At 40.6% G+C, this 25,490-nt stretch overlaps 1 protein-coding gene across 2 annotated transcripts; it reads right to left on the bottom strand.

Moving 5' to 3' along the window:
* Positions 1-53: 53 nt before the first annotated feature.
* Positions 54-25,183, bottom strand: RPP40 (ribonuclease P/MRP subunit p40; the record flags this gene model as incomplete). 2 transcript variants are annotated; one of them, XM_080910079.1, is made up of 8 exons in its annotated part: positions 25,046-25,183; positions 6,383-6,527; positions 5,695-5,763; positions 4,213-4,308; positions 3,481-3,606; positions 1,773-1,971; positions 1,531-1,665; positions 54-252 (listed from the first exon to the last, which is right to left on the bottom strand). In XM_080910079.1, exons 1-8 carry the CDS (start codon positions 25,055-25,057, stop codon positions 54-56), a joined length of 981 nt encoding a protein of 326 aa, XP_080766205.1. In that variant the 5' UTR covers positions 25,058-25,183. The 2 variants fall into 2 exon arrangements, with proteins under 2 accessions (XP_080766205.1, XP_080766204.1); XM_080910078.1 differs by lacking the exon at positions 25,046-25,183 and adding an exon at positions 8,385-8,518.
* Positions 25,184-25,490: the final 307 nt, after the last annotated feature.

The following is a 25,490-nucleotide window of genomic DNA, read 5'->3' as shown; positions in this document are numbered from 1 at the left end:
ATGAGAAGATATGGCACCAAACAAACAACATGTGGCTTTAAACTTCACGTTTTTTATGGTGGGCAGTCATCATTTGCCCCAACAGCCATCTGAAGCCAATAGTCCTGATTACTGAAAACCACAAAATTGTACAGGTGTTCTCCTCCTTTGTGGAAGCCATGTTCCTTTTCTCTCCATGCAACAGGGCTGTCTGCAAAGCCTTGAACTGTCAAGGTGACCCACGGAGCCAGCTTTGGTTCATCAAAGTAGTGACTAAAAAAAAAAAAACCTTGTAAGTAAGAAGTCAAGAACATTCACATAAAGGAAATTATCTAATGTTCTAATTATGATGAGACTCTATTTTGATTTATAAAAACTAGGCTATGTGAATTAAATACTTGGTGCTACATTATGAGTTTCACAAAGATTAACTAACCGATCACTCAGGACAACTGCACTAGCTCTTACTCACTGCCGGAAAGTCACTTAAGACCAAGGGAACAACCTCCTCCCTGCCCAAACAACATAACAGTTTCTCTTTTACTAATGTGGCTGTCTCTGTTTGTTTTTAAATATGTGTGCCTGTGTTGGAGTCAGAAGAAAACTTACAGGTCCTCTGTGGATCTTGGGACTCAAAGTTAGGTTGTCAGTTTTGGTTACAAGTGTCTTTACTACCCACTAAGCTTTCTTGCTGGGCTCTCTCCCATGAAGAATAATATTCTTGGTGGGTAAAGACTTAATGTTCAACACTTACCTACCATGCTCAAGGCCTTGAGCTTGATTCCAAGCATGGGGAAAAAAAAAACAAAAAGAAAGAAAGAAAGAAAGAAATCTAGGGTCTCTCTATTGAGTCTAGCTGTCTTAGAACTCACGATGTAGCCCAGGCTGGCCTTGAACTCATCCACCCACCTCTGCCTCCCAAGTGTTAGGATTAAAGGCGTGTACTACCATGCTAGACTCCTACCTAATTCTGAATGAAAGATTTTGTAGAAGTCTTAAACTTTATGTAGATTATAATTTGTCCCACAGAATACTGAAGTGTTTTCAAGTAGTGTTATACTTTTGTATAAAAATGTCTCATAACACAACCAAAAATATGAGCAGCTTGGTTCAAGAAGCCTACTGAGGCTCTGCCTTCTCTTTCCACAGGGTTAAGTACTTTCAAATCATATCTTCTCTATCAGCAAGAAAAATTATGTGGCCCTAAGAGATGGCCCAGTCGTTAAAAGCAGTTCCGGAGGACCCAGCACCCACATGGGTAGTCTCACAGGTCCCCCCATCCCCCATGATTAACTCAAGCCCCAGGGAGTCAGAATCCCTCTTGGGGCCTCCAGTGGCACTCACTACACACGGACATAGATAAAACAAATCTTAAGAAATAGAAGATTTTACTGTTGTTGTTGTTTTGCTGTTACTATATACTTTGAACTAAACAACAAAAACAGGAAGGAATTCGAGGAGCCCTGCCTTGTACCGACCACACTAACTGAAGTCTCTAATGCCCCTGTGTAGCACCAACAAGTGAGAGACACAGCCCAGAAGAGTTCTCACCACAGCTGTTCCAGAAGGACAAGTATCTTCTCTGGCAATATGAAACCTGTGATTGTACACAGGCAAGCTTGGGCTACCACCGTGCTTGGCTGGGGACAGCAGTAGGTTGATATGAAATTATAAGGCTCGTTATTTCTGCCATAAAAAGGAAAAAAAGTATTTATAAACTACTGCATAGCCACATCCAGAGTATCAAACTCAGACTGAACACAAGCAATGAATTCCAGAGTTCATATACCCACAGGTCTGCATTGCAGAAGACAGCACCAAGCCAGTCAAAGAACTCCAGGGTGCTACAGGCCTCCTCTGGCTCTCCTGCAAGCCTGCTGCTTTGAAGCACTGGGCAATGCAGCTCTCTTACTGTGCTCAATGCCACTTTTGGCTGATGCTCCTGAATTTGGTATTTGGAGAAGTATGACATCATCGTTGATTCTTCTGTACCTTAAAACATACCAAACAAGACCAAGTCAACATTGTTACAACTTGTCTTGATCCAACTCTGTTCCCCTTTCTTTTTTGGGTGTTTTTGACACAGACTCTTAGTCTATACCTGGCCTCAAAAGTAAGATCCTCCTACTTACCTCCCTTTCTTCCCCTTATAGGCATGAATCATTGTGCCCAACACCTTTCCTGCTCCCATTTGAGTTCTGATGAACGGGTAAGATTAAAGATAAAAGGTTAAAAGTAAGGTAAATTCATTCTTGTCCTCTGGAGCTGAGCCGCCCGGCTTCTGCTCCTGGATACAAGATTCTTAGGCCCTTGGTCTTGTCCTGAGAGTGACAATATCAGCTTGCCAGCAGGGGACTTGTCAACAGCTACTACTGTGAGAAATGAGATCCTTCATCTTTTGACCCAGGACTTGGACCCATGACACCTGTGGCTGACTCTGCTGGCTGGTATAGAGTAAAATCTCAGGGACATCCTTAGCTTCTCTGCTAGTAATTAGTAGTCTAGGAATAAGAAGCTAGAAAAGGGCTGGAGAGATGGCTAAGTGGTTAAGAGCACTGACTGCTCTTTCAGAGGTCCTGAGTTCAATTCCCAGCAACCACATGGTGGCTCACAACCATCTCTAATGGATCTGGTGCCCTCTACAGGTGTGTCTGAAGACAGCTACAGTGAACTCATATAAATAAATCTTTTTTTTTTTTTAAAGAAGCTACACAAAACCTCACTACACGGACAGTCCCTGAAGACTGCTGCCAACTGACAGAAACATGAGTAAAACATCTTCTCCTCTTGTATATCTGCTGTATGTAGAAGGAGGAGAGGTGCTGTGCATTATAACATTTGGACAGAGAGAAGCCATCTTGGGCTGAGAGTGTTAAGGAACTTCCCATGAAGAGCAGACAGATATAGAGTTCCAAAATGTACTTTGTTTGCCTGTCTAAAGGATATACTACAGCACCATTATTCCCAATAAATTCATTACAATCTTGTAACAGGCCAAAGATATACTTCTAAAAGAAGCAATACGTGTCGAAGCTGTAAGTAAATTAATATACTTGATGGGCATTAAAACTGGCACTAAATTTAGTATTCTAATCAATTAAAAGTCATTACAAATGCTATCTGACATTTAATAGTCTGCTTGGGTTACTATCCTGTAATAATCATGAACAGATCACACACATATAATTATAGTTGATGCTGATTTAAAATATTCTAGCTACGGCTTTTTAATGTAAGCACGGGAAAGCAGACATAGATTAGAAGCTAGCTATTCAGAAGCCACTGTGAAGCTTTCTAGGTCTGCAGAAAGCCTAAGAAAATTGGGGCAGATTGCTTCAAAACTGAGGTGCTGAGTCCTGGGAAGCCGGAGCAGCTGCATCTCAGTTATCCACACACCTATGTAAACAAGATCCCTGACCACAGCAGTGATCACAAGCCACCCTCCATTACACCCAAGAGATCTTGAAATCACTGTATCACGATATAATTTACACTTTATACCTGTATGATGCCAAGCCAAAAGAAAATCAAACTTCAAAGGCTTCTTTTCTTTGAAGGACCAAGATATTCTTCGATACTTCTTAGAATCCAGGTTAAGGGATAAATCCATTAGATCAATGGAAACGACTTAAAGTAGAAAGAAGAATACTTGTTTCATTCAAACTATACAGAGCTTACACTATGGAGAAACAGCTAAAGTTTTGGCAAGATTGTAAGTAGTGCAGATTATTTTTATTCTTCACCTTTTGATTTCATCAAAAACATATCCCTAGGTGGGCTATTTCTAGTGTTGAGAGATGCTAACTAGAGTTGGTTTAAATACTTTAAATCCTTCCTAGATCAAAGATTAAGGGCAGAGGTTTTCAGGAGGTCTTCAATTTCAATCAACCTGTGTCTGTGGTAGACACAGCCTTACCACAGGTTCCTCAGAACCCCCTCTTCAGTTGTCAATCTCCACCAGTCATCATAAGGAATCCGTGTACGAAGCACATTATGCTGTTGCTCTCCCCTGCACACAAGGGGTAGTTTGGTTCTGCAACCATTATTAAATGCGGTGGACAGCCCAAGAGGAACAATTTAACAGCATCAAATAAGCCTCCAGCTCCTTAAGTCAGGATTTCAAAGGCAAAAACAATATTTTTCTGAATGGAGACCAGAGGTAAGGCAAGCATTCACATTTTATTTTAAGAAAACCGACCTGCTAGACAGTTATAGAGCACATGTAATACTTACTAAACTTCTTATGTTTTCTGCCAGAATACCGAGATGGATGGCCTTGAAGTCCAGTTTCTTCATAAGTATCTTTATCCAGTGATAAGATTAATTTTCCTACAAATCAAACAATAGCTCCTATAATGGAGATGTTAAAATATGGCTGATATTCTCTAAGAAAGCTAGACAACAGAGCAGTGAATGTCAGTGTAAGTACACATGAAGAAATTATCTACAGCACATTGATGCCATCTAGCAGTGCATCCAACTGGTCTGGAACTATGCTGTATAACTGAGGTTGGGCTCAAACTGGTGGCAATCTTCCTCTTCAGTCTTCCAAATACTGGGATTGCAGGTGTGAGCCACTACTTGGTGGTATTATCTATCACATACACATATGTACATATTACAATAGCAAAGCTAGAAACAAATTTGTATAAAAAAAGAAATAAACTATGGTCCATCTATTACTTCAAATATCTTCTTTAAATTTTAGCCTAGTTTAATTTACTATGTATTTGTATGCCTACTTGTAAGTACACCAAGGAGCCTGTGACATCTGAAGATGTCAGATCTCCTAGAACTTGAGTTGTGAGCTGCCGTGTGGGTGCTGGGGACTGAGTCTGGGTCCTCTGCAATGACAAGAATCACTCTTAGCCACTAAGACATCTTTCTAGCCCCCACTTCAAATATTTTCAAAACATTTAAAAGCTGTATGTTAAAGTCAGGTAGAGAGGTGCTGGTTCGCGTGTGTAATCCCAGCACATGGACAGCTGAGGCAGGAGGAATAAAAAACCTGAGGCCACCCTGGTCTAAGTGGCAAGATCCTATCTCAAAACAAAACAAAACGTTTTAAGTCACAACTATATGCACTGAAGCAGGTACACGTCTATGTCATACACTTTGGAAAATAAAACTACTGAGAAACAATGTCAGATAACCAGTGTTTTATGCTTGCTGGTGTTGGTGACACAGGCCTTTAATCCCAACACTCATGAGGCAGAATTAGGTTAAGGCCAGCCTGTTCTAAAGAGTGAGTCTAGGACAGCCAATGTTATATAGAGATACCTTGCCTCAAAAAAAAAAAAAAAAAAATGTATGCTTATAAATTCTTGAAGAATAAACATCAAACCACTCCATCTAAGAAGAAAGTCAGGGGCTTCATTTTACTGTTTAAAGATATATGACTTGACTTTAAAAAAATTATTATTTTATTATTTTTATGTATATGGGTGTTTTGTCCTCATGTTATGTCCGTGCACCATGTTTGTGCTCAGTGCTGTGCCCAGTACCTGTGGAGGATAAAACAGGGTACTGGGCTTACTGGAACTGGAGTTACAGATAGTTGTAAGCCACCAAGTGGAACTGAACACTATTCCTCTGGAAGAGCAGCCAGTGCTCCTAACTGCTGAACCATCTCTCTACCCTCCTTAATTTGGTTTTTAAAGCAGTTCTATTTCTTTTTCTAATTGAAGAAAGAAGAAAAAAAAATCATGTTGTCACCATTTGGTAGAAGAGCAACAGTATTATCCTCATCAATACTTGTATTGTACGTTAACGCAGAGAATGAACCTGTAAGAAAAAAGTCAAGAAAATTAAGTAATTAAAGAAGCACATTTGTTTATGAGTCATTTTCACATGACTACAAATCTTCCAGGTAGGTAACAGTCAGTATCTGGCACAGTTCTAACTCATTCAATAAACCCAATACACCCTAGAGATAAGTTGAACATATACACGCCATACGCATGGTCTTTTTGTGAATGTTTACTATTAACAGGTTGAGAATGGGCTCCAAATAGAACCTATAATCTTGGGGATTCCAGCAGAAAGGTGCATCGCAAAGAGGCAAGAGGGCAAACTTTGATGTAAAGTTCTAAGTTAATAATCAGAAACTGTTTAAGCAAGTTAATATTCAAGAGCTACTTAATCGCCACCTGTAGGAATTCAACCTACTTCACTGCGTTATTGCAAGGACTAATTGAATGTGGTAAGATATTGAGTTATCACATAACGGACACAGGAAAGGAGAGAAAAACAGACAGATGAAAAGTGACCCAGCGGTTGGTGTCACAATCTATCCTCCATGGGTCCTTTGAAAAACAAATGAAAACCCCAATATTTTGCTGAGGTCTTCCAATAGCTCTTCATCTTGTCTTGTTCATGTGAGACAATAAATGCTTTTGCTCACCTCTCTTGACAAAGGTGTTGATGAATTCATGTGTAATTAATTCATGAAGCAGTAAGCTCTTCACAGAGTAATAGGGTCCAATATTCGTGACCAGGCCTTTGAGTTCTTTTGACAGCAGCCCGCACTCAGGAATAAGAAACGAGACCTATTAGAGAGTTGAAGTACAAGCGAAGTTATATTTAGGAAGAGTAACAGCATGTTTTTAGAAATGTCAAAATTGCTCATTATTCCTTCACAGGTTTTACTGGAACATATAAACATGGGCAATATGATGACTCGGATAAACTTGATCCAGGGCGTGGCACTATTAGGATGTATGGCCTTGCTGGAGTAGGTGTGGCTTTGTTAGAGAAAGTGTGTCACTGTGGACGTGGGCTTTGAGACCCTCATCCTAGCTCCCTGGAAGCCAGCCTTCTAGTGGCCTTCAGATGAAGATGTAGAACTTTTCAGCTCCATCTCCTGCACCACGCCTGCCTGGATGCTGTCATGCCCCCACCTTGATGATAATGGACCGAATCACTGAACCTGTAAGCCTGCCCCAATTAAATGTTGTCCCTTGTTCGCTTACCCTCTTACTCTCTTCCCTCTCAGGCCCTTCTCTCCCCATTCCTCTACTCCTCTCCCCTCTCTGTCTGTCTGTCTGTCTGTCTGTCTCTCTGATTTTCTTTGTCTCTGCTCTCTCAACTCCTTCTCCATGCCCTAAATAAACTCTATTCTATACTAAAAAAAAAAAAAAAAAAAAAAAAAAAAAAAAAAAATTGCCTTGGTGTCTGTTCACAGCAGTAAAACCCTAACACACACACACACACACACACACACACACACACACACACACACACACACACACACAGACACAGCTCCTCGAAGACAGGGTTTCTCCAAGTAGCCCTGGCTGTCCTGGAACTCTGTTTATCAGGTTTGTCTCGAAAACAGAGATTCACTCATCTCTGCTTGGGTTTAAAGGTATGCCTCACCATCAACCTGATAGACAACAATTCGTTTAATCTATTAACCTCAGGCAAACATATTTGACTACTCAAGTTTTTCATTTCTGCATTTCAATGCGAGGCAAGAGACTAAGCAGAAGTAATGTAATGGAAGTCTTATTTGAATCTCATCTTTTGCATATGAGCAATTTATGTTGAGTCCTTCACACTTTATATTCAAGGAAATAGAGTATAATTCAACATGCCTTGTTTGCTTACTCTGGAATCATGAAATCAAAGGAACTGCTCCTGGGAACATAAGGGATTTAGGGATATAAGAAGCTACTTTGAAGCAGAAGTGCTCCTGAAAGTTTCCATTTCCTAGACAAACGTAGGTCAGACCAGAGGAGACAAGCGATAGAGCTCTGACCCACAGGAATAATTTTCAACCAGAGATGTAAAATTCGCGCGGATTTCAAATCATCCTCAAGTGCACATCTAAAGTCCGTCTGGCAAGCTCCAACAACAAGCTAAACCTGTTCCTGAGGGACAAGGACGCCAGCTAATCTATCAGAGAAACCTGTCAGGCCGACATTTAAGGTGTAAAACGCTTAAGCACTTATCATCTTAAGGTAAGTGTATTTTTGAGTTCCTCTGTTGTCAAACCCCGTGATGCTTTGGAAAGAGCCACAAGCTGATTCACAGAGAACTGCCCAAACTTAGAGCGCAAGCCGGCTACGTGCTGTTCAGACTGCATTCCTAACTCCTCCTGCCTGCCCGACGCACCAAGTTACCCAGAGTCTAAATCCTGAATCCCGCCGAACCCAACCAAATTCACAAAACTCCGCTGTTCCTCATAGGACCGAGAACCGCCCCGTGTCTGGCGCATGCTGGGAATTGTAGTCCTACATAACGCCAAGAAAGGAAATCGCAAACTGAAGAGACTATAGTTCCCAGCATACCGACGGACAAACTCCGCCCACCCTTGCAAGCCAAGGAGTTCTGGCCGGGTGATGCCCAGCGTGGTTCTACCTTAAACCTCTCCAGCCCAAAAGGGCCGGGTGGACTTGACTCACCCTGTAATTATGATAGTGCGTCTCCACGAGATGCTTATGGCGAGACTTATCGTGTCCGAAGTTGGATTTCTCACAGACCAGTAAGTGCCGAGGCGACTCTTGTAGTCTGCGCAGCGTGGCCATGTTAAACCAGAATCCAGGAGAGCCTCCTCCCGGCTCGCCCTCCGGCCCGCCCCCACCCTACCATTCGCTCCTTTCTGACTACGCCCCTCCCTCCACCACGCCCTAACATTTCTTTCCCCCTCCCTTTCCCTTTCTGTCAGTTCCTGGGGACACTGAGTCTGAAGGTTCTCAAGAACCTGGCAGTTCCATTCCATCCCACAGAGTTTCTCCATGGAGGAACAGTGCACATGCAAGGCGGAAGATAGGATAGAGGAAAGGCCTAGTACAGTCAGAAAATGCATCTGCTTTGCGGCACACTCTTCCTGATGCCTCACACGGTCTAGTTCCTAATGCTCACCCACGCACAGGCCCCTAAGTTACCCTGAGCCTTCCCCAAAAAGTATAGGAAATTGTGGAGGAAGATATTATGGCTTTTCTTCATTTTCATTTCCAACAGGTGTTTTCTTTTTTCTTTCTTTTTTTTGGGGGGGGGGGTTATTTGATGGTTTTTTTTTTTTTCATTCCCAACATTACTATTTTGTGATTTTTTTTTCCTCCAAATTTCAGTTTCTTTGCTGAACTTTATTTCCAAGTACAGTGTAGCTGTCTTCAGATACACCAGAAGAGGGCATCAGATCTCATTACAGATGGTTGTGAGCCACCATGTGGTTTCTGGGAATTGAACTCAGGACCTCTGGAAGACCAGTCAGTGTTCTTAACTAATGATCCATTTCTCCAGCCACTATAGCTAATTTTTAAAAGCTATATTGTTTTTCTTATCTATTTTATGACCAAGCCAGCTCAGTCAGTCAACAGGGTCTTGGGGGAGGGAGTGAAGATAGAAAAAGAAGAAAAGCAATTAGACAAAATTATAACATGGCTTCAGCCCATACTGAGGCTCAAACAGGTTTATTTCTTTCCCACCTGCTTTTATATCATTCTAGGTACATCCAGAAAACATGGTCAGGTCTTAGATCAAAGACAAGTAATCGAGTGGAGTAATAAACAAGGAGATCACACAAGATAGTAATTACATAAAGTAGTGAGCAAAAAGATCACATAAGACAATAATTCAGCAAAGTAGTAAACAAAGCCCCATGGTCACTGCTTCTGATATTCTTATACTTCCTTGTCAAAGTGACAAATGCCCAATTCCTAGAAGTGGCACCAAAGGCTCTCAACAATTTTACTGTGTGTGTGTGTGTGTGTGTGTGTGTGTGTGTGTGTGTGTGTGTGTGAGAGAGAGAGAGAGAGAGAGAGAGAGACAGAGAGAGAGAGACAGAGAGAGAGAGAGAGAGTGTGTGTGTGTGTGTGTGTGTGTGTGTGAGTGTGTTTGGTGTGTGTACTTGCAGGAGTGTACAGCTGACTTTCCTCTCCAGGTCCTTGATTGAATTAATATTTTTTGAATCTTTTTTGAGGTCTTAAAGTATTTTTACTAGTAAACTTCTCAAATCACCCAATATTTTACCTACTTCAGTATCTTTGAATCCAGTTGTTAAATTATTTTGTTTGGAGACAGGGTCTCATTATATATTCTGGCTGGCCTGCGACTCGATAGGTGCACCAGGCTGGTCTCATCATTGAAGAGATCCAGCTGCCTCTGCCTCTTGCGTGTTGTGGTGGATTAAAGGCATGCATCACCACACCCGGAAAACTGATTTTATTTGGAGGACCGCTGTCCTGTTTTTTCATTCATGCATCTTTTGTTTCTGTGTGTGGTCTTGACACCGATTGATTTGGAGATAACCGTGGGCTTATTTGCTGTTCTTACTGAGCGTCCTCCAAGACTCAGTCCTCAGTATGATTCATAAGGGAGAAAACAAAAGGGAAGATATAGAAACACACCCAAAATTACTGAAGTTCAGCAACATATTAATAATAACCATGAAACAGAAATTTACAATACTAGTGTAAAACATACTAGGAAATTAACGATTATGTAGGTAAATGTGAAAATAGCAAGAAAATGAAAGCAAGCCTAAATGAAAGAGAAGGAGGGATTGGAAAGTGTGTTGTGGATGGAGATGTGAAAAGAGAAAGGGTTTAGGGGATAAAAACAAAAAGAAGGGAAACCTCAATAAAAAAAATCTTGAGTGATGAATTATATAAATATAAGAGAAGTAAAAGGTAAAAAAGGAAAAAGAAAATGCTGAATCATAGAGAATGTAAATATGAGATGTGAAATATATGAGAATGTGTGACAGGGAATAAACATGTTTTTTTAAAGAAATGCAAAAAATGGCAAACAGAGTGTGCTAGGAAGAGAAGGGAAAGAAGGGGTAAAGGAAAGTGAGAAAGGAAAGCCATGAGATGTTGAAGCAGCCTCTTCTTGGGTGCTTGGAATAGGCTAGGAGAGGGTGGCATTGAATCTGCAGACTCTGGTCTTGAGCCTGTATTGACCAAGTGTTATGTGTCCTCCAGAGCTGTCTTTATTAACTTCACCTTGTTTATCAGGGACTTCTGCTGACCACACTTAGCTTTTCAGTCTATGCTTCAAGCTCTCTCATTCTCCTGAGATTCCCCAGATCATATTTCCCATGGTGCTAACATTCTAGCTGAGGGCTGTCTCCCTTATCCTTTGGGAAGAAGGAAAGACACCAGAGCACTGTGCGTGTGGGCAGAGAGCTTGTCTTGGACTTTTCGATCTCTCTTAAGTATTGATCACCTGCTGGAGAGATGTGGTTGTGGACATCAGGTAGTCTGTTGGATTTCAGGGTTCTTAGACTCTATAGCTAAAGGATAATTATTCAAAGACACTGACATTTTGACAAAAAAAAAGGCACACAAATAGAAATTGTGGAAATAAGAAAAAAAAAAGAGTAAAGAATCAATGTGTAAAGTGTTACCAATAGAACAAAGGGTATGATGAGGTTGAGAAAACCATACATTCAAATATCAATAGAGTGAACAATACTATTCAAGAACTCTAGGTTAGGATCAAGAGACCAGCATTAAGAATCTCTGAGACAGAAAGGAGCTGAGATCAAAACTAAAGGCACAGAAAATCTATTCGATGAAATTATAGCAGAAAACAAAACAACCCAAATTCAGAGAAAGATATAGGCATCCAAACACAAGAGACATTTACAGCATCAAATAGACATGACCAGATGTTTTCCATGACAAGACAAGGACATAAAAAATGTAAGGCAAAGAAATAATATTAAAAGCTGTAAGGAAAAATCATTAACTCAGCTACAAAGGTGAATACAGAAGAATGACATCATATCTTTCTGTTTCAACCCTAAAAGCTAGGAAGATATGGAACAATACATAATATCTGAAAGTAAGTAACTGCCAGCCAAGCTTGCTGCATGCAGCACAAATGTCTTTTGAAATCAGTGCTGAGGGCTGGAGAGATGGCTCCGTGGTTAAGAGCACTGACTGTTCTTCCAGAGGTCCTGAGTCCAAATCCCAGCAACCACATGGTGGCTCACAACCATCTGTAATGAGATCTGATGCTCTCTTCTGGTGTGTCTGAAGACAATGGCAGTGTACTTATCTATAATAAATAAATAATTCTTAAAAACAAACAAACAAAAAAGCAGAAAGCCCCAGCATGAAGAAATCAGTGCTGAAGCCAATGATGTCCTTCAGTTGATAAGCCTCTTGTCTCGCATATATAGATGCCTGGGTTCTTCCCCCAGAAACATGTAAGCCATGGTGGCAAATGCCTCTAATACTAGCAACTGGAAGATGAGGGCAGGAGGATCAGGAGTTCAAGATCATCCTTGGTATGTAGCAATTTGAAATCAGCAAAAGCTACATAAGACCCCATATTAAAAAATTAATTTCATCAAATTAACTTAATCATTGATGAAAGCCAGGTAGTGATTGTCACACCTTTAAAGCCCACACTCTGGAGACAGAGGCAGGAGGATCTCTGAATCTGAGGTGAGCCTGGTCTAAAGATCCAGTTCCAGGACAGAGAACTCTCTATGCAGAGAAATCCTGTCTTGAAAAACCAACCAGACAAACAAAATAAAATCATTGATGAAATGAGGGTATTTCAAGATAAGTAAAAACAATAGCAGTTGATGACCACCAAGGCAGCACTTACAGAAGACACGTAAAGGGATATTGCTCACGGGGAAGAATGGCAGTCTTAGTCATGAGAATGCAGAAAGAATAAACTATGAGGAATATCTGAGTAAAGGAGAAGTAGGAAGGAGTTCGCCATGCAAGCCAGCAATCCCATCATGCTGATGTGGAAGAGAGAAGAGCCCAAGCAGTGACCCAGAAAACTCAACCACCAAAGCTAGAGGAGTTAGCTGAGCTGTGTGCAGGGAGTGGAGCCAGCTCAAGACAGACATGGATGTTACAGGCAGCAAAGCTGAAGGGACAGAGCTGTGTAGACCCTTTGAAACTGGCTCCAGATAACAGGTACAGGATTTGGTATTTTCCTTGCTGGATGTCAGTCTTTGTTTGGCTGGATCTTTTCTCACTGTGCCCTATGGGATGTTTATTCTGTGCTATTGTATACTGGTAGTATGTAATTTGCTTTTTGTTTTGTTTTGTTTTACAGGGAGTCACAGTTAAGATGTTGACTCGAGTCTCAGGAGAGACTTTGGGCTTTTGAAGAGAGTTGAGATTGGTACAGACTATGGGGACTTTTGAGGTGGATTTTATACCACGAACCTATGGGACCAGGAACAGAATGTGTGGTTTGAAAGAGAATGCCCCCATAGGCTCATGATTTCTAGTTGGTGGCACTGATTACGAAGGTTGTGGAAACTTTAGGAGATGAAGCTTTGCTGGAAATTGTTTATAACAACAACAGAGAAGTTACTAATACAGACATGAATGTAAAACCTGGACGTCTGAAACTGCTACAGAAAATGCTTTAAGATGTAGATGCAACCTAGGACATCTGTAAAGGGTTCCAACAGCATGGGGAATGATCCCAAATATTGATAAGACTATGTAAAGTTAAGAGCTTCTGCACAGAAAAGGAAATAGCACAGTGAGGAACTGTTTACACAGTGGGAGGAAAGCTTGGCCAAATAGACTTCAGATAGGGGCTTAAAATCTAGAACCTATAAAGAACAGCAAAAATTAAACATAAGAAAATCCACTGTATAACTGTGCAAATGAATCAGACAGTTCTCAAAAGAAGAAAATACAAATTACTAATAGGTATATGGAAAAATATTCCACAACCTTCGCTACTAGAGAAACCCAAATTTTAAAAAATTGAGATTCTAGGTCACATCAGTCAGAGCAACTGTCATCAAGAAAACCACAAATGGTAATTTAGGGAAAAGAGGCCCTTCCACACTGTTGTTGGAGATGTAAATTAGTGTAGCCACTGTGGAAACCAGTTCGGAGTTTCCTCAAAGAAAAACAAAAACAACAAAGCAAGCAAAAACTAGAAATAGTACTACTCTATGGACCAGCTATGGCACTCCTGCATGTACCTGAAGAATTCTAATTCCGTACATTCCAAAGACACTTGTGCAAGGACTGAGTCAACCAGACCCAGGCTGACTCCATGTCAGGTTGAAGACTGGCAGTTTGGGAGACTAGACCTAGGTTTGTGTTTCCCAGAACTGGAAAAGTCCAAAACAGTCAATTCCAGGATAAATCACCAGTTAGGTGATTAGCCCACCAGGAAGCTGCCCCACCGCCTAACCTGAGCCAACCTCACAGGCAGCCAATCAGGAGCTGTAGAAGCTGCCCCGCTACCTAGCCTGACCCAAGTATAATCAGCTAAAGTCCCCTAAATACCCAGAGCCTTAACCAATTACAAAGATACCCATACCCTGGAGATTGAGCCAACCAATTAAGGGAAAAAGTGGTAAAAGTCATCCACTCCTACATTAACAGGCTTTAAAGTGACCCTGTAAAGTCCACAGTCTGTCTTCTATCCCAGTGTATGGTGGACCTCTTCATGCAGCTCGTCAGCAGAATAAATGCTCTTTGCTGTTGCATACTGTTAGAGTCTAGGGTATTATTCTTTGTGAATCACAGACTCTTACACTTGCACATCCATGTTTAACACTGCACTATTTAATGTAGCCTTAGAATTTTTTAAACCTACCTTTCATAAGGGTTCTCAAATGCTCTGACTCCCCCCTCTTGCTTCTAGCCCACCATCCAAAGCTAGGGGAGCAAAGGTGATAAAGAGGACAAGGGGATGTGAACCTGTTTGAAGTAGTTCACTTGGGTTGATTCTAATCTCTGTCAAGATACCAGCAGTCCAGTTTAGTAGTGTCAGGATACCAAACACAAATCAGCAGTAGTGGCAGAAACCACCAGTTTTCCAGCAGAAACCACCAGGCCTCCACTAAATTGGCACAAATCAGTGAGAGCAACCAGAACCAGCCAGGATACCAGGAGAAAGTTCTCTGCTGTGCCTCTTAACAAAGTGAAGAACAGCAAAGATATTAGACCAAGTAATGCCAAGTCACTGCCCATTGAGCCCTATTTATACTCACTCCGAACATCACATGTCCTCCCAGAAGTCTTGTGGATTTGGTTTATTGCTTATATTATGCTAATTGGTTCCAAAAACACCTGAGAATTCACACATCTGCACATGAGACTCTTAAGAGTCCCTGCCCCCAGCTGGTTCTAATTGGTAAAGTTGCCAATGGCTGGGCAGGGAGATAGAGGCAGGACTTTTAATTTACCTGGCATGGGAACCACAGGAAGAAGAAGGATTTAGAGTCACCATGCCAGGAAAGGAATAGGATGCAGGCTTGAAAGCTACGGGAGACAGAGAACCATGTAAGTGTGTGTGTGTGTGTGTGTGTGTGTGTGTGTGTGTGTGTGTGTGTGTGTGTGTGTGTGAATGTCTTTCATTCAAGAATCCAGAGCATTTGGGTAGGCATCGAGAAACTTGCTCAGTTTCCTTGCTAGCTGCCAGGGAGTAGAGCAAATTAGTCCCTACTGCTTCAGGGTCTTGCCTTGGCAAAACCAGATGAATCTACCTCAGTAAGATGCAATGTGAATCTGTATCACACAGCACAACCACAGACTTCCACTTCAGTTTACAATAACCAAGATATGGAACTTACTTAGATGTCCATCTTCATACATGTATAAAAAACATGTTATGGGGATGGTACCACTTGGGAGGCTAAGGCAGGAGGTTTACTGGGACTTTGAGGCCACCCTGGCTTAGCTAGGAAGTTGCCTGCCTGGATTATGGAGTGAGACCCGGGCTCAAAAAACAAAACAAAAGAAAACTGGGCTTGGGTACACAATGCAACTTTTTTAACCATGGAATTTCCAGGAGAATGGATGAAACTGGAGATCATTATTTTAATTGAAATAGCTCAGGCTTAGAAAAACTATGTGAGTTCTCTCATTCCTGGAATCTGGATTTAAATACATGTGTATAAAGGCCATGAAACCAAGAAGCGGATCATAAGAGATAAAGAGAAACACTTAAGGTGAGAGGGAGAATCAAAGGAAATGGAATGTATGTGAAAGAAGGAGGAGGCTGTGAGGTTGGGAGTGTTGCAGTAATAACAAAAACAGTAAAAATAAAAGCAAAAGGAGGGGACCAACAAGAAGGGTAGGAGAAGTGAGGTGGGCAGTCAGGGAAGGAATACAAACAGCATGTAATGACAAGTACTATAGAAAAGACATAATGGAATTCATTACTTTGTATGTTGACTTTAAAATTAAATGTTACAATAATTAGGCATAATGACTCATGTCTATGATCCCAGCATTTGGTAGGCTGAGGCAGGGGCATTACTGTGAATTCAAGTCTAACCTGGGCTACTGTGATGGTTTGCATATGCTCATCCCAGGGAGTGTCACTATTAGAAAGTGTGGCCTTGTTGGAGGAAGTGTGTCACTGTGGGCATGGGCTTTAAGACCCCACTCCTGGTACCGATTTCTGTCTTAGGGTATTACTGCTGTGAACAAACACCATGACCATGACAAGTCTTATAAATGACAACATTTAATTGGGTCTGGCTTACAGCTTTAGAGGTTTAGTCCACGAGCATATGCAAACCATCACAGCTACATAGGGAGTTCTAGCCTAACTATGGCTACAGAATAAAATGCTGTCTCAATTTCTCCACCCCCAAATAAATAAGAAAACAATATATAAATAAACTAAAAATTTAAAAACACACAGATATATGAAATTATAATTGTTCTGTATTTGTATTCCCTAAACGAATACGGCAATAAATGGAATAAACCCAAGCCAAGAGGTTTGTAGAGAAATAGATGATATTCGAAAACTACAAATGTTTCCTAGTAAATATAAAATACTAAACAATCTACACACCATGTTTCTGGGCCATGATGCAATAACATTGCAAACAACTGAAACAGAATTGAAAGTTAGTCAACTCCTGGAAAGCATTAAAACTATTGTTCTAAATGCTTTTAAATGAATATTGGTTCAAAGTTAAAATCATAATGCTTGAATACACATACTGGCAAATATATGCACAGGTGTGTGGTGTTTGTGTAAGAGGCTTCTGTCTCAAAGCACCTAAAGTGACCAGGTTATGCTAATTAGACCCCTGCATTGCCCAGGAGTCATTTAACACCATCTTATTACAAAAAGGCCCAACAGAACAGGAAAATGTAATTACTGCAGACACCAGTGTGAAATCAGAGGCTGCCTCCTGCTGAGCCTGAACCTTACACCACACATTTTTTTCAGCAACAGACTCCAGGCCCTGCTGCAAATAACCTTTCAGATGACAAGATGCCTCAGAGTGGCCCTAGCCTGACAGTTGCAGTGGAAACCAATCCCTGCTGTGATGTGAGTGTCTTATGTTTCTTTTCCTCTGGTCACATGATAGAAGCCATTCCAGTGTGCTGGTATTGAGCTGAGAGCCTTTGGGAAATGATAAGCATGTTTCATACTATTCTACCAGGAGAGAACACAGAATGCAACGTGAACAAGAAAGAGGCAGTCCACCTTCAACTTCAGAACCATAAATTAATGTCTGCTGTTTGCAAGGTGCTCAGTCTATAGGGTTCTGTTACAGCTCAAATGAAGGCGGGCCAGTGAGATGGTTTGCTGGCCTGAACCCTGGTGACTTGAAATTGATCTCTAGATCCTACAGAGGAAAGAATGGACTCTCAAAAGCTGTACTCTAACTTTCATGTTCCTTCTATGACATGTGCACATCCGTACACACACACACACATACACACATACACACACATACACACACACACAGAATAAATAAAATTTGAAAGAAAAGAAAAACAAAACTTATAAACAATATATTACAAATAATTAACTCTTTTAGTTAGTAATATTAATTAATAAAAGTATGATGCCAGTCAAATAAAAATTTTTATACTGTACAATAGAGTTCATTTAGAGTGTGTAGTTAAGAGGATAGTAAAGGCAGAAAGAGAGAGGAACAGCAGTGAGCCAGCGGTAAGCCAGCGTGCGGTCCCCCGGTTCTCCCTCCTCACCCCAGCTTGCTCCAGGGAAGCAGTAACCCTGCATCAGGCTATTCCCAGCAGGACAACACGGTGTGAGGAACTCACACTCAGACCACCTGCCACCAGGAACAGCTGTGACCCAGTGGTGATCCAGGGACACAGGTCTGGAACAGCAGTGAACAAGCAGTGAGCCAGCGGTGAGCCAGCAGTGATTCAGGGACACAAGACTGACAACAACATGGCAAGAGGAAAGGGAAAGAAGGTACCCCAGGGAAACCAAGACAACCTGGCAACACCAGTACCCAGCTCTCCCATCACAGGAAACAGCAGAATGCAAACACACCAGAAAAAGAAGACGCAGACCTAAAATCATACCTCAAGACGATGATAGAGATCCTTAAACAAGAACAGGAGGAAAAGCATAAAGAATTAGAAGCTTTTAAAGAGGAAACAAGAAAAACACTCAAAGAACTCAAAGAACTAGAGGAAAACAGAACCAAAGAGATGAAGGAATGGAAGAAGGAATTTAAAACAGAAATTGACACAATAAAGAAAACACTAAAAGAGATAACCCTAGAGGTGGAACACCTAAAAAAGAAATCAGGAGTCACAGATGCAAGCATTTCCAATAGACTGCAAGAGATGGAAGAGAGAGTCTCAGGGGCCGAAGACAACATTGAAAACATAGACAAAATAGTCAGAGAAGACGCAAAAACCAAAAAGCTCCTAACCCAAAATGTCCAGAAGATCCAGGACACAATGAGAAGACCAAACCTAAGGATAATAGGAATAAAAGAGGGCGAAGAATATCAACTAAGAAGCACAGTAAATATCTTCAACAAAATCATAGAAGAAAACTTCCCCAGCTTTAAGAATGAGATGACCATGAGCATAAAACAAGCCTACCGAACTCTAAATAGATTGGATCAGAAAAGAAACTCCTCCCGACACATAATAGTCAAAACGCCAAGTGCCCAAAGTAAAGAAAAAATATTAAAAGCAGTAAGGGAAAAAGGTCATGTAACATATAATGGCAGATCAATCAGAATCACACCTGATTTCTCAACAGAGACTATTAAAGCTAGAAGAGCCTGGACAGACATTATGCAGACCCTAAGAGAGCACAGGTGCCAGCCAAAGCTGCTATACCCAGCAAAACTCTCAATCACCATAGATGGAGAGACTAAGATATTCCAAGACAAAACTAAATTTACACAATATCTGACAACAAACCCAACACTACAACGAATTATAGGTGGAAAACTGATTACAATGAGGGGAACTACATCCTAATAAAAACAAGAAAACTCCTAAGCAAGAAAACCAAAAGAAGAAAGACATACAGGCACAATTCAATCTCCAAAAGCAAAAATAGCAGGAAACAGCAACCACTATTTCTTGATATCTGTTAACATAAATGGATTCAATTCCCCAATAGAAAGACATAGGCTATCAGACTGGATACACAAAACCCAGCAATTTGTTGCATATAAGAAACTCATATCAGAGACAAAGACAGACACTATCTCAGAGTAAATGGGTGAGAAAAAACTTCCAAGCAAATGGCCCCAAGAAGCAAGCTGGAGTGGCCATTCTAATATCAAATAAAGTAGATTTTCAACCAAAAGTTATCAAAAAAGATAAGGAAGGACACTTTTTACTCATTACAGGGGAAATTTGTTAGGAGGAACTCTCAATCCTTAACATACATGCTCCAAATACAAAAACACCGATATTTATAAAAGAAACCCTACTAAAGCTCAAAAAATATATTGCGCCCTACACAATAATAGTGGGAGACCTCAATACCGCACTCTCACCAATGGACAGATCAGGGAAACAAAAACTGAACAAGGATACTGTAAAACTAGCAGAGGTTATAAACCAACTGGAATTAATAGATATCTACAGAATATATCATCCTACTAAAAAAAGAATACACCTTCTTCTCAGCACCCCATGGCACCTTCTCAAAAATTGACCACATAATTGGTCACAAAACGAGCCTCAATAGATATAAGAAGATTGAAATACTCCCATGCATTTTCTCAGACCACCATGGTCTAAGGCTGGTCTTTAACAACAACAAAAACAACAAAAAGCCCACATACACATGGAAACTAAACAATGCTCTGTTAAACAATAGCAGGGTCAAAGAAGAAATAAAGAAAAAAAATCAAGGATTTTCTAGAATTCAACGAAAATAAAAACACAACATACCCAAACCTATGGGATGCAATGAAAGCAGTACTGAGAGGAAAACTCATAGCCCTCAGTGCTTCCAAAAAAAAACTGGAGAGAGCTTACATCAGCAACCTGACAGCACAGCTAAAAGCCCTAGAACAAAAGGAAGCAAATACAGCAAAGAGGAGTAGATGGCAAGAAATAAACTTAGGGCAGAAATCGACCAAATAGAAACAAAAAGAACCATTGAAAGAATCAACAAAACCAAGAGCTGGTTCTTTGAGAAAATCAACAAGATTGATAAACCCTTAGCCAGACTAACTAGAGGGCAAAGAGAGAGTATCCAAATTAACAAAATCAGAAAGGAAAGTGGAGACATAACAACTGAAACTGAGGAAATTCAAGAAATCATCAGATCATACTACAAAAGCCTATACTAAACAAAGCTGGAAAATCTGGAGGAAATGGATGAATTCCTGGACAGATAGAAGGTACTAAAGTTAAATCAGGACCAGGTAAACCATCTAAATAATCCCATAACACCTAAAGAAATAGAGGCAGTCATCAAAAGCCTCCCAACCAAAAAAAGCCCAGGTTCAGATGGGTTTAGTGCAGAATTTTATCAGACATTTATTGACGACATAATACCAATACTCTCCAAACTATTCCACAAAATAGAATCAGATGGAAAACTACCTAACTCATTTTTTGAGGCTACAATAATCCTCATTTCTAAACGACACAGAGACCCAAAAGGAAAGAGGACCTCAGAACAATCTCACTTATGAACATTGATGCAAAAATACTCAACAAAATCTTTGCAAACGGAATCCAAGAACACATCAAAACGATCATTCACCATGATCAAGTAGGCTTCATCCCTGGGATGCAGGGATGGTTTAACATATGGAAATCCATCAATGTAATCCACCATATAAACAAACTCAAAGAAAAAAACCACATGGTCATCTCACAAAATGCTGAGAAAGCATTTGACAAAATTCAACACCCCTTCATGTTAAAAGTCTTGGAAAGAACAGGAATCCAAGGCCCATACCTAAACACAATAAAAGCAATATACAGAAAACCAACACCCAACATCAAACTTAACAGTGGGAAACTTGAAGCAATCCCACTAAAATCAGGGACTCGACAAGGCTTCCCACTCTCCCCCTACCTATTCAACATAGTACTGGAAGTCCTGGCTGGAGCAATTAGACAGCAAAAGAAAATCAAAGAGATACAAATTGGAAAGGAAGAAGTAAAAACATCACTATTTGCAGATGACATGATAGTGTACTTAAGCGACCCCACAAATTCCACCAGAGAACTTCTACAGCTGATAAACAAGTTCAGCAAAGTGGCTGGTTATAAAATTAACTCAAACAAATCAGTAGCCTTCCTATATTCAAAGGACAAACATGTGGAGAAAGAAATTAGGGAAAAGATACCCTTCACAATAGTCACAAAAACTATGAAATACCTTGGTGTGACTCTAAGCAAGTGAAGGACCTGTATGACAAGAACTTCAAACCTCTAAAGAAGGAAATTGAGGATGATCTCAGAAAATGGAAAGATCTCCCATGCTCATGGATTGGAAGGATCAACATTTTAAAAATGTCCATCTTACCAAAAGCAATCTACAGATTCAGTGTAATCCCCATCAAAATTCCAACCTAGTTCTTCACTGAGTTGGAAAGAGCAATGTGCAATTTCATTTGGAATAACAAAAGACCTAGAATAGCAAAATCCATCCTCAACAACAAGAAAACATCTGCGGGAATCACTACCCCTGACCTCAAGCTATATTACAAGGCAATTGTGCTGAAAACTGCATGGTGCTGGTACAGAAATAGGCACGTGGATCAATGGAATAGAATAGAAGATCCAGAAATGAGCCTTCACGTATATGGTCACCTGATTTTTGACAAAGGAGCTGTAAACATTCAATGGAAAAAGGACAGCCTCTTCAACAAATGGTGTTGGTCCAACTGGCACTCAGCATGCAGAAGAATGAAAATAAACCCTTTCTTATCTCCTTGTACAAAGCTCAAGTACAAGTGGATCAAATATCTCCACATTAAACCAGGTTCACTGAAACTATTAGATGAGAAAGTAGGGAAAACCTTAGGACCCATAGGCACAGGAGAAAATTTCCTAAACAGAACACCTATAGCTAGAGCCCTAAGGTGAAAGATTAACAAATGGGACTTAATGAGATTGCAAAGTTTCTGTAAGGCTAAAGACACTATCATGAAAACAAAATGGCAGCCAACAGAGTGGGAAAAGATATTTACCAACCCCACATCAGATAGAAGCCTAATATCCAAGGTATACAAAGAACTTAAAAAGTGATATACCAGAGAATCAAACAACCTTATTAAAAATGGGGTACAGACTTAAACAAAAATTTTTCAATCAAGGAATATTGAATGGCCGAGAAACATCTAAGGAAGTACTTGACATCCCTAGTCATCAGGGAAATGCAAATCAAACAACCCTGAGATCCCACCTCACACCAGTCAGATTGGCCAAGATCCAAAACTCAGATGACAATAGAAGCTGGCGAGGATGTGGAGAAAGAGGAACACTTCTCCACTGCTGGTGGGTTGTAAACTGATACAACCATTCTGGAAATCAGTCTGGTGGTTCCTCAGAAAAATGGTCATAGTACTACCTGAAGACCCAGTTATTCCACTTCTGGACATTTACCCCAGAGATGCTCCAACATACAACAAAGATACATGCACCACAATGTTCATTGCAGCTCTATTTATAATAGCCAGAAGCTGGAAAGAACCCAGATGTCCTTCAGTAGATGAATGGATACAAAAATTGTGGTACATTTACACAATGGAGTACTACTCAACTATCAGAAACAATGGCCTAACAAAATTCTCAAGAAAATGGATGCATCTAGAGAATATCATCCTGAGTGAGATAACCCAGTCACAAAAGAATAGACATAATATGCAGTCACTGATAATGGGATACTAACCCCAGAAAGCTCTGAACACCCCAGAAACAACCCACATACTATGTGAAGATCAAGAAAAAAGAAAAAAAAAGAATATATTTTAATTAAAATAGAACTGTATCACATCCCCCTTTCCTTCCTACAGCCCCTCCCAGTTTCTCTCCTATCTCCTCAAATTAATAACCTCTTTTCCTATGTTATTGTTACATATATATATATATATGTGTGTGTGTGTGTGTGTGTGTGTGTGTGTATGTACCCACAAATACTTAATTACAACCTTATAAAAATGTATTTGTATACTTTTATGCAAAAATGCTTAGAAATTTGTATATTTGTCTTTGTTTTTTAAAATAAAGTTTAAAAAAAAGGCAGAAAGAAAGAGGGGGGGGAGAAGTAGAGGCTGGTCATGAGCACATGGAGACAGGGGAAAGGGAATGGGGAGAGAAGGGGGAAGGGACGACGGCAGAGAGCAAGGGAGAACCCAATTTTTTTTAAAGCCTTGAGTGTTTTGTTCTTTTGGGTGAGGAGGTAAAAGGCTAGATTTGGCAAGAACCATTTCTGAAGGCGTCAAGTTATTGTAGAAGTCATTAAGCAGCTGACCAATTTATTTCTATCATATAAATTTCAGATACACAAAATTCTGTATGTATGAAATGGTTCCTATTTCTTACAGATCTTTTTTTATTTTAAACATGGTTCATATTTTTTAAATTTTAAAGATGGTGGGATGTATAGCCCATTCCCTCCACTGAAGTGTGAAGTTAGTGGTTTTTAGTATAGTCATAAACGTGCAGCCCACACTGCCCTGACCTTGAGGACATTTTTGGTACTGCAATGGAGGTCCACACCTATCCTCCACCTACTTCCCAGCAGTGACCAGCCACTCAGCTCCGCTCAAGATTTGCCTTTTCTGGACTTGTCACAGAAGAGAACTCACATAGCACAAGGATTCGAGTGACTTTGTCACACCACCGTGACTTCAAGCTTATTAGTATGACATAGAATGCTTCGGTACTTTCTTTTTATGACCAACACAATTTTTTTGTAAACTTTTCCCTTGAATGACTCTGAGGAAAATACATGAAAGGAGGTGAGAAAGACAAAGCTTTCTCCACAGATCCTAAAGGGACTTCGGCATTTCCCAGACTGGGGTGCTGAGCTATAGAGTGGAGTTTTGGTTTCCAGTGAGTGTGAATGTGTCAGAGTGAGAAAATAATCATTTTTACAGTGGGAAAGGAGACCAGAAACATGACTAAAGAGCTACAGAAGAGGATGGAGAGATGGAGGAAGGATGCTGCTGTTGCACATTGAGCAGGGAAAGGCAGCTGGGAAGGGGAAGCATTACTGGGGTGTGTGCTTGAAGGAAAGACCGGGTGGAACAAAAACGGAGACAGGAGCTGGGCCTGGGAAGAGTCACAGTCTCAGAAAGGGAGTGGACAGTGCCTCGCAGATGCCTTTAAGCCTTCAGCTCCAGGGTATACCTTTAGGAGAAAGCCCTCGTTGTCCTTCACGCCTACTACAAATGTCCATTCTGTTTTTACTGCTCCCTCAGGAGCTAGCTGTGGGACAGATACTATGCATAGCACCAAGATGAACTACCACCTGTTTCCGATTCAGAGAGCTTACTGTCTCCTGAGGACAATGTTGTTATTTCTTCTCTGTCTCTCCCCAGCTCCAGGAAGTATAGTCTGTATAGAATGGGCAGATTACAATCATTGTTGATGAATAATTGAAGAAACGAAGCATTTTATATTCAGGTTTCTTTTACAAAAGTGCAGCATCCTAACAGCTAATTTCAGTTTTGCTGCATGAAAACCTAGGGAGTACAGAGATATGGTCGTCTCTCAGCTGCTAAACTCTGAACTTAAAAGTGGCTGAGATGGTAAATGCCCTCATTCTGTGCATTTTGTTATAATGAAAAAAATTAAATGCATTATTAGAGCTGTTAGTTTGATAAAATTAACAATACAAACCAAATAGAAACTGAAAAGGATGAATTTTCAATATTAGTGCTCACCTTGATGTCCATGGTAGGTGTATTGTTTGGGGGCTTTGGGTCTTTTATTCCTCTTGAGTTCAGTTGTATTCTGGTGCAGCTATCACAGTGATCCACTATTTTAACTAGGCCTCAACTTTATGAAATGTTTTTTATTGGAGAAGCAAAGCAGGATGTTCCCTTGAGTAAACTAACTTTGGTTTCATGCTTGCTCTCCCTGAAAGAGTAATGCCTGCTTTTAGTTACGAATGTGTGTGTGAACACGACAATTTCACTCCAGCCAGAACCCATCGAGTTCTCTCTCTCTCTCTCTCTCTCTCTCTCTCTCTCTCTCTCTCTGTCTGTCTCTCTCTCTCTCTCTCTCTCGTGTGTATGTGTGTGTCTGTGTGTGTGTGTGTGTGTGTGTGTGTGTCTGTGTGTGTGTATGTGTATGTATGCATGTGCGTGTGTGTGACTCTGAGCTCTG

Source organism: Micromys minutus (assembly GCF_963924665.1).
Source record: "Micromys minutus genome assembly, chromosome: 1".
Lineage (NCBI taxonomy): Eukaryota > Metazoa > Chordata > Mammalia > Rodentia > Muridae > Micromys > Micromys minutus.
The sequence above is the reverse complement of the archived record's forward strand: the minus strand, read 5'-3'. Positions and strand labels throughout refer to the sequence as shown.